A 10,606-nucleotide genomic window follows, 5' to 3' on the forward strand; every position below is an offset into this window, starting at 1 on the left:
GTTAACCCTTTATCAGATATTTGGTTTACAAATAATTTCTCCTAATTCATGTTTTTTTTTCATTTGCTGATTGTTTCTTTGGTTGAGAAGATGTTTTATTTTAGTTTTCTGTAATGCTATCTATATTTGCCATTGTAGCCTGAGCTAATGGTGTGGCATCCAAAAATCAATGACAATGTCAGTGTCAGGAAGTTTTTCCACTATGCTCTCCTTCTGATAATGTAATCTGAGAAGAATGAATCTGTCATTTTGTTCTATGTGAATGGCACATTCCAGAATAACATGGTGCCCAACATTCACAATTTCATGTGCTGTTTTTGTCTTCCTCCATGGTATCATTTAGGAGTGCTTTATTTATGCAGGCAATGGACCATTTCTCAAATGCTGGCTTCAGGAAGATGTCTTAACTTGACAAAAAAAAATATGATTTGGGATTGTGATAATTTCTGTTTTCATTAGTTCAGTAGCTTGACAATATTAGAGTCAGTATATTTTGTTGGACATTGTTTGTGCTTGAATTAATATTACAAATTGATGAAACTAACACAAAATGGTATGATTCAAAGAAGCAGAAGTTTATGGGAATAAATATCTACAAGGACTTTGCTTCTTCTGAGAAGATTCTACCTTGTACATCATCCTTATAGACTCTCAACTACAAATCATTAGCAATTTGCCATTTTCATAAGAATTCTGCTGTTTTTTATTTTCTCAAAGATTGATGAACTTCTTGGGACACCTACTAATAAAATGGAATCGTCCCCTTTATTTCTTTTTTAGCATGTTAACTAATGTTAATACCTACTTCCTAGCCACAATAATTTATTTCAGATCTGTTCAATCTATTACCCACTTTCCTTTATTTTGTGACTAATTTCTATTTGAGCAAAGATAAAAGAGGAAGACTGTCACAGTAGAAATGACCAATGACATTGTAGCCACAGAAGGATAAAGTAAAAGCCTTTATGGTGACCAGAAGAGACACGAATGTGCAGTAGAGCTAGGGAATTGTCATCAGCACCTAAAAAACCTCAGTGTCAAAATGGCTCTGTAGAGAAGAATGTTAAAGATGGTCACAGAGGATATGCTTCAGATTAAAATGTTCACTAATAATGAACACAAGAAAGAAATCTTGCTGAGAAGTCAAAAATATTGTAATTTATCTCTATTCATAAAAAATTAGCATCATTACCAAGTTATAGATTAACAAAGCTCAATGAAAAACAGGTATCTGAGAAAATATATAAGTGCATATTTTTAGCCCAGAGTTTACCTTGGTGAGGATGATCCTGCTGAGTTGTCCAGAACTAAACAGACAGAAAAAAAGAAGTCTACAAGTCAGGGCAATGCATGATGACCATTAGAATGAATATTATCTCCATTGTTAGATGGTGAAATTGCATATGGGTTTATCTGAAATCCTATCTGGATATAGACATCGGCATAGGCAATAGATTTCATGTAATATTATCTTGCAGATTGTTTTAACACATATTATAAATAAAATACATGTAGTTTCCAATGTTTGATATTTGAAAATAATACCATCTCTCAGAAAAGATGCATCAATACAAAAAGAGATTGAAGCATAAATATAACAGTAAAATTTACCTCGGTGATTTTATACCAATAGTGTAACTTCTGCTTTGTTGCTATATAATATTTAGAGGCTAGTTATGCTGTTAGACAGCCTAATACCCAGAAGATAATATTCAACCCAAATTGTCAATGGAACTAAGGTGAGTAATCTTGAAGAGAGAGATGATAGATAGGCAGATATATAATATACATATATGAAGCAAATAAAAGAGTTTTTACAATATGAAAACTTCAAGAACTAATATAAGGACAATCAAAATAGAATTTGTAAATATTTTCTATGTGTCATATACAAAACACATGTACAAAATGTCATTTTATTATGATATTCTCCTATTTTAGCAACCAAGTAGACTATTACTGTGGGTATTCATAATACATAGCTTAATCTCAAACTCAAGATCTTGTAATACAAATATAGATAATGTTATCATATGTAACATGGGAAAATAGCAATATACACAAAAAGATTATTAAATATAATTAAGTACAATTGGTTTAAGCTCTTCAAATAAAAGATGGTATAGCCAGAATAAATATTTTTAAAATTATATTATCCAAGATGCCTCTAAAATAACCATGCCATCTAAAAGAGAACCATTTTTTTCATACTATTGTTTTAGTGTAGTAAAATACAATGAAAACAGTCTAAGGAAGATACCTCACTAAGCAACAATTGACAGAAACAAATATACAGTTTACTTATTAAATATATAGTTTAATATGTGTTTAACAAAATGTGAAGTTCTGTAGAATAATGAACCAATCAATCATGAAGCATTAAATTACAAGAGAGGAATGACAGAAAGGAATTCACATTTTATTAAGATCTAAACTGTGAGAGGCAGCTTGGGTACACATAAGGGAAGTAATACATGTTATAATTAGATTTTGCTCCAGAGCTAAAAGAAATGCAATTATTTTGAGAAGTATCATCAAGTGACAGGTGCCTTTTTCATGTTTTTTTATAAAAATATTCCATACTGAATATTAAATACAAACCTTGCAGTGATTTTTAAGGACCCTGTGGAAGGCATTTTTCACCTCTTTGTTCCTTAGGCTATAGATCAAGGGGTTAAGCATGGGGATCACTAATGTGTAAAATACAGAGGCCAGCTTATCAGTTTCAAAGGAGTGAGTGGATTTAGGCTGCACATACATAAAAAGTAGAGACCCATAGAACACCACCACCCCTGTCAGATGAGACCCACATGTGGAGAAAGCCTTTTTCCTGCCTTCTGCACCATGCATTCGACATATGGCAAGCAGAATCAGAATGTAGGATACCAGGACAACCAAGAGGGAGGAGATCAAATTAAATGCTGAAAATAGGACTGTTAGCAATTCTGTTTCTTGTGCATCTGAACAGATCATAGGTAACAAGGGAACAACATCACAGTAGAAATGACTGATGACCTTAGAGCCACAGAAGATTGATGTGAAATACTTAATAGGGAACAAGAGAGCCTGAAAGGTGCTATAGAGGTATGGAATGCCCACCAGCACATGGCAGAGTCTCTGAGACATGATGACATTGTAGAGCAGAGGGTTGCAGATGGCCACATAGCGGTCATAGGCCATGACAGACAAAATGGAAAGTTCACTGATGATGAACATAATAAAGCAAGCCATCTGGGTGGCACATGCATAAAAGGAAATGGTATTTTGATCCACAACAAAATTTACCAGCATCTTTGGACAAATGGCAGTGGAATTGCCAAAGTCAATGAAAGCCAGATGTCTGATAAAAAAATACATAGGTGTGTGCAGGCGGGAGTCCAGCTTGGTCAGAATGATCATGCCCAGGTTGCCCACCACTGTGACTGTGTAGATGATGAGGAAGACCCCAAAGAGGGGAAGCTGCAGCTCAGGCCGCCTTGAGACTCCAGTCAGAATGAAATCAGTCAGCACTGTAAGATTTTGTTGGCCCATTTAGTCCAGGTTTTCCTTGTGGAAACAGAATTTTATTCACTCTCTTTTGGTGTCATCTAAAATAATCATAATATTTATATACAGAATGGATATTTTTATTCATGATATGGGAAAGAAAAACAATTCCTGTGTCTGCCTTTCAAATAAGCATGAACAATATCAACTCCTACCTCCCAAAAGAAAAAACTCATCTGGAACACATACCTTTTATGATCCAAATTAAGCACTATAAACAGTCAACAATGATTGAAGCATAGCATTTGAAAACAGAGCCATATAGGTATTAATGAAGAAACAATAAATTTTTTCTTCTACAAAATGACCCTAAAATGTTTTTTTCGTAAACATTCACTTTTCTCTGACAGTTTTTCATGGAATTTTAATACTCTTAAAGAGGGGAAGAGACAAGATGAACAGAACAGTCCTTAAGTTTTAGGGTTCCACATCAACACTTCAAAGTTCTGGAGAAAGTCTAGCAATGTACTCACAAAATTTTATTTCTGTATGAATGTTGTAAACATAAGGGAGTTAGCTCTCACCAGTTCAACCCACATTTTCTTTAAATTCCAACATCTTCTTCATGGTTCTTCCATTAATATGGCAGAGCATTGACTGGCAGAGCTAAGGGGAGATTGAGTTAATTATAGTGTATTTGAGACTCACTGGGTATAGTTATATGGTTAAGTCAATAATATTTATCATTGAAGAATCTTTCCCATCATGGTACAATAATGGCTTCAAAGAACACACCTCCTGCCCAGTATCTGAAAACTATCTGGACTTTCACTAATAATTAGAAATGATTATATTTCTCAGGTTATTTTGACCACTAGTTTATTTACAACTGATATTTTACAATTCTTTTTTCTACTCTACATACATATTCACTTTCATTTCTCAACTTGCAAGTATGTTTTTATTTCATTTTTGAAAAGGAAAGTTCTAAGTTAGCATAAACTTAAAGAAACATGTGATCTGGATCCATTTCTGCAAAAATATGTAGTTTATATTAGTGAAGGATTCCAAGTGTTTAATTCAATATACTTTATTTCCTTTAACATAATACTTCAGAAATGCAAAAATATATGATTCATATTATTCACTAAGTTTTCCATATAGTTTGTTTCCTTTAAAAATAATATTGGAGATCACTGATTGCATACACACATGAAATATTTACTTGAGCATTTATTCAGTATTTATTACTGTCAAATTTCTGGAATTTAATAGAGGATTATTTACAGAACACAATGCTGTGCTTTTCAAATATTTCAGTGATAATTACCTCACCATTCATTTTAAAAATTTGCATGAAGCATCAGTAAAATATGCTTTACTTAAAGATAATGCCTGAATTATTGATTTAACCTGATTCTCTTAGATTCCCTTCTTTCCACCTTTACTTTTTCCTCAGAGAAAACCTGGAACTCAGTAAGCATATTTTAAATTGGAGGAGTGACTGAAGTTAAAAATAAATCAGTGAAATAAAATTCAGGAAAAGAAATATTATATAATGACATGTCACCTTTACCTTTTTTTTTTTTTTTTTAACTCTCAGGTAGTAACTTCTGGGAGCTCATCACAATGTCCAAAACCAATGCTTGGAGCAGCAACAGTCTGGAGCCAACTTGAAGCTGCTGTAGCAGTTCTAGGAATTGCTCCCTCCCTGTAGGTGCCCATTTAACTTTCTGATTCAAGGACTGAGAACTTGCGAGGTGGGGATACTAGAGATTGCGGAACTGAGTCCATTTCTTCTTCCAGGATGAAGAGGTATGCTTTTGTCTCCAATGAGTCCTACTCTTGTATCAGGTCCAGTTCTTGTCCATTTATATGAATTACACACCTAGATGAATTTATTCTGAATGCAAAATTTTGCAAGACTTGTTATCATAGGGTTTTAAGATACAAGATGTGTTGTAGTGGATGGAGAAAGGATTTGAAATTACTTTTATCAGTTGTACTTGAAATTTTCAGTGTTTTGCTAAGAACTAGCATAGGTCTAAAATTTAGGATAGGTCAGGGATTTAGCACCCTAAAACACCATAGTACTCCAGGCAACCCCAATTAACAAAGATAATAATAATGATTTTGTTGTGTATTTGAAGTAATCGTCTGTCAGTTGCCATAAGAGTGTGTCTATGTCTATGAGATATCACCAATGTGACCAAGATCAAAGGCAATTCTTATCCACTCACCTTTACTGAAGAATCAATTTGTCTTGTTCTCGTATTATGCATCCTTTTTCCCTGGGTGGGAGAAATTTATGGTTTTCCTCCCTCCCTGGGATGCTCCCTGAGGAAGTAGCATCTAATTCACTCAGATCATTATGCCCAAATCTTTGGAGAGACTTAAAAATCTACCTTGATATGCCTGATAATTATTCAGGAATCCCTACATTTTCCCTAGTGAGAAAAGGTATGGGACAACTCAAAGAAAGGAACAAAACAACAGAGATGATCTGTACAGTTCTATAGATGCCTACATGATCTAATGGCCCCAGATTATACACAACGAGTCAACAGTTAAGGTAGCAGATCACAGGCTCAGAAAATACTATAGTTGGATAGTTATTGTTATAGCACACTGCTTTAAAGCAATTGCAGTACAATTGCAATATGAAGCCACTGATGGATAATATTCAATATAACCTTAACAAGAGTACAATCTACTGTTAATGAACACCATCTCCAATTACTTTGTGTTAATGTCCTTTTTTTATGATTTCTGTATTAAGAAAGATATTACATATATAAACAGGGAACTAAATTGCACAAATTACTGAATCTTTTTTAAAAATATTTTCACTTGAGCCTATAAACTAATGCTTACATTAAGGTAGAGAACATTGTCAATATCAGAGGAAGTTATTTCATGTTTCGAACATTGCTAGTTCACATCTATCATTAGAAAATTTTCCTCATGCCCTAAGCTTGAAACAACATTTTCTCAATTCTAGGCTACTGACCTTTAGACTTATTTTCTTCTGTTCTTGAATATCATGAGAGTGAAATAGTATTCTTGATCTGGCTTCTTTCACTCAGCACATTGCTTTTGAAATTCATCCATATTGTATTCATTTTACTGCATGCAGATCCTGCTATTGCTTAACCAATCTTCTACTGGTGGATATTTGAGTTTTGGGTCTTTATGAAAAGTCTACTATAAAAGCTCCTATGCAAGTATTTTTGTTGACACAAGAGTACAAATTAATTGACTATAGATCTAAGAATTGAATTACCAGATCTTAAGATCTTCAGAAGAAAGTGTGAGATTTTCACACTTATTTTAGGACTTTGCTTTACCAACATCTATGTATGAGAGGTTATTTTCCCCATCATCATCAATAGTAAGTGTTGAAAGATGTTTAATTTTAATGTTTAATTTTAAAACTAGAAGTAGAATTGGCACAAAATGGTATCTCATTATAGTCTTACTTTTTACTTATGTGATACCTAATAATAAATGTTCATTTTTCCATATACTTGTTAGTCATTTATCTGTACTTGTGAAATTTCTAAACTTTAGCCCATTTTTAATAGGGTTGTATTTCTCTTTTTGATCTTTGGACTGCTTATATGTGTTGTAGATTAAAGTAGTTCTTTGGATTTTATTCTACAAGTCATTTTGCTGTTCATATTTAGCCCTCTTTTCCAGTATCCCTCAGTGCTACATATCAGAGCTATTGATCACTAGTTTCAAGAGAAAACAGCCTCCCATCCATGACTTCCTCATACAGAAAATGAATTTTGGTGCTTGGGATGGGTATGAGAAGCCAGAAAGTTAATGAAGTCATATGCGAAGGTCCAGGTCCACAGAACCCTCCCAAGAATAGAAGGTTTCAGAAGAAATAAGGACCAGGCTCTGCTCTCACATAAAATTTTGATTTAATTGTCCAGTACATTTGCATATTAAGAAATTATGCATTCTATCACGGATATTATGAGCATTTTTTTGAAAAGACTGAGTTGTACTATATTACTCTAAGAGGCTTTTTTTGTTTTTGTTTTTGTTGTTCATTAAGAGATATTAGCATGATTTGACTTAAAATATAAACTTTGACCTGTTGGTAGCAATATGAATAAACCTTCATATTTAACCTTCTCCTTGCTTTTGGGTCTACCCACATCTGCACATTTCACAGTTAACAAATTAGAGTTTGAACACAGACTATGTATTTCCATCTTCCTGACTATCTTTTCTGGGATTTATTCCTTGGGATGTGGTTGATACACACTCTGCTTCTGATTCATTAGGTCTGAAAGACTAGAGTTTATATGAGATTGCAATCAAGTTGTCAAGATTGGGCATTCACTCAAAGTCAAAGTAGTAAAACTGAGAAAATCACTCATTCCTTTACTGTTAAATGCCTTTCAGAATCTGCCTGGTTTTTCTCTCTCTCTAGTAACTTCAAGTTGTTTTTCTAAGGCATTGTTTGATAATGAGGTAGTTTGTCTTATCATCACTTATTTGATAATCACCAGAAAGATCAGAAAATTATCTTTCTTTTCATTTCTAACTTTTTTGTTCACATGATAAAAAAATTATAATTTGGTATATTGTATGTATAATTTGGTATGTTGTAAATATATTGTTCCAAGTTCTTCTGCCTTACCAAGTTTTATTACAAAGTATTTTACATCATTTTTCTTAATTGATTTATTTCACATACACCTTATGAGTTTTGAAATTTTAATCCATTTTTTTCTCTCTGTACTTGACCTGTGGTATTGTTACTACCGTTACCAATGAGGATGAGTTCTGTTTCCTCAGGTGCTGAAGTTTGAATGTCGGAGAAACAAGGAAGCTTTATATAAAAGAATAATAACACAGACTAGTCCACAGAGAAGGGGACCCAGAGTTGGTATCCAAAGACGTGAGTGTTTCCTGATGTTAGCACAAAAAGTCAGGATGAATGCGAACCTCATGACTTATCTCAGCTGTTTATTCAGGAATGAAGTTTCACATGGGAAAAGGGGATGTAGGGATGAAATGGAGTCAGTGAACCCACTTTCCAGGTGGAAATGAGTCACTGAACAAAGAAAAGGACTGGGTTTACACAGGTTATAGTGTGAGGTGGTCTAGTGAGCATATCAGTTTTTCTTGGGCAGTCAGGATTTGGGGGCCTGTTCAATCAATCAATGAAAGTTTCAGTTTGAGAGTTTAGTCAGTGTTTTAAAGTTCTTTTCGGCTGAATTTACCATTTCTAATATTACAGTTTTACTTCTGATAATTGATTTCTCTTATAGTTATGGATAATATTTTCCTACTTTTCCAACATAAATTGAAATAAATATTTATTTAGATGTTGGACCTCAAAAACATTTTATTATTAAGTCTCAGAATCATTTTGGTCCAGTGTTGAGCAGATGGTTGATTTACTTAGTCATGTTACTCCTTTTCATGTTTAGTGTTGAGATCTATGAGAGTGGGGTTTAGTAAACTGTTTCCTCTGAGGTCATTTCTTCTCCCTCCTGCTGTCTTATTAAATGCACTTAGAACACAGTGAGTCTCTTTATTAGAGTTTGGTAATTCCCATCATATAGGCTCTTGGCAATTTTTCTTTCCTTAGAGTTGATGTTACTTTGACATTATGAGTCTCATATTAATAGGTGCAGTTTGTAGTCATATAAAGTCTTAAACAGGTTCTATGTTGATTTCTTAATCACTTTCATAGCCTACATCTCTCCATTGAAGCAGTCAATTCCATATATTCTGGGTATTTTAGCACGTGGATACCTGATTTTTGTGTTTTCATCTCAACATGACTGTTGCACATTTCTGTGCCACCACCATCCTTATCAGGATCAAGTAAAGGTGTCCCTTTTCTACCATGGTTTAGCAATGTGCTGACAATCATCAAACATCTCAAAATGTATGTTACACATATATTCTCCCAATTTTCTCTTATTTTCACCAGCAGATATTCTTATTTCTTTCTCCGCATGTTTTACAATATCAAATTTTTTTTATTTTTAGTTCACATTTCTAGATATTCTAATACAAGTGTTTTGGGGATTTTATTGTCCTCTTCCTTTCAAGACTGTAGACACCAAGAGAACAGTGACTAAGATATTTTCAGGATTCTTGAATGAGAGAGTCTTGCTGATCAATCCCTCCATGGTGGGAACTGAGGCTGCCCTCTAAGTAGAAGTCATCATCTTATGACAGGAACTGGCCCACTTGAAGAATGAATATTTCCTCAGAGCCAGCAGGACCCTGCAGAGCCAGACTTGCTAGTAATGATCAATCAGGTCACTTTTTGACCAAGACCACCTGACTATGCAAAATTCTTGTCCCTGGTTTATGTCTATGCCCTATATTTCCTGGTAGCTCTTTTACTATCCAAAGACAGGGCTTAGGACACTGAGACCCTGTTTCTTCCCCATATGGTCACACTGAATAATGAATTCCTTTTCTGTCTCAGCACTGTATGTCCCCGATTGAACTCTCCAGGTGGCAGGTGGCCTAATATGGTCTGTTCGGATCCCCAGAGTCAAGTTCTGACTAAGAACTTTGATAACATAAACTCTTGCTTATTTTTGTTTTCCATTTGCATGAATCTCTCTCTCTCTCTCTACTTCCAGTCTTCTGTGTTTTTGAAAGTTAAGTTCTTGAATTTTAATCAGGTTTTCTTCTTCTTCTTTTTTTTTTATTAGGACTTTATTTTGAAATCTCACTTTTAATTTGCATTTCTCTAATTGCTAGAGATGTTGAACATTTTTTCATGTATTTTTTGACCATTTGAATTTCTTCTACCATGAAGTGTTTGTTCAGTTCCTTTACTCATTTATCAATTGGGTTAATTGTTATTTGGTGTTAAATTGTTTGTGTTCTTTGTATAACCTGGATATTAATGCTCTATCTGAGGTACAGGAGACGAAGATTTTCTCCCATTCTGTGGGTTCACTATTCAAATGCTTGATTGTTTCCTATGCTGTGACAAAAGCTTTTAGTTTGATACCATCCCATTTATTGATTCTTGATTTTAATTTTTGCACATTAGGAGTCTAACTGAGGAATTTGGTTCCTAAGTAGGCATGATGTAGATTTGGGCCTACTTTTTCTTCTAGTAAGG

The 10,606-nt window shown here is 34.0% G+C and overlaps 1 protein-coding gene across 1 annotated transcript; it reads right to left on the bottom strand.

Annotated features, from left to right (window-relative positions):
• Positions 1 to 2,589: 2,589 nt before the first annotated feature.
• Positions 2,590 to 3,531, bottom strand: LOC124959111 (olfactory receptor 8K5-like). Its single transcript, XM_047517751.1, has one exon. The coding sequence runs from the start codon at positions 3,529 to 3,531 to the stop codon at positions 2,590 to 2,592; it is 942 nt and encodes a 313-aa protein (XP_047373707.1).
• Positions 3,532 to 10,606: the final 7,075 nt, after the last annotated feature.

Source organism: Sciurus carolinensis, chromosome 11 (assembly GCF_902686445.1).
Source record: "Sciurus carolinensis chromosome 11, mSciCar1.2, whole genome shotgun sequence".
NCBI lineage: Eukaryota > Metazoa > Chordata > Mammalia > Rodentia > Sciuridae > Sciurus > Sciurus carolinensis.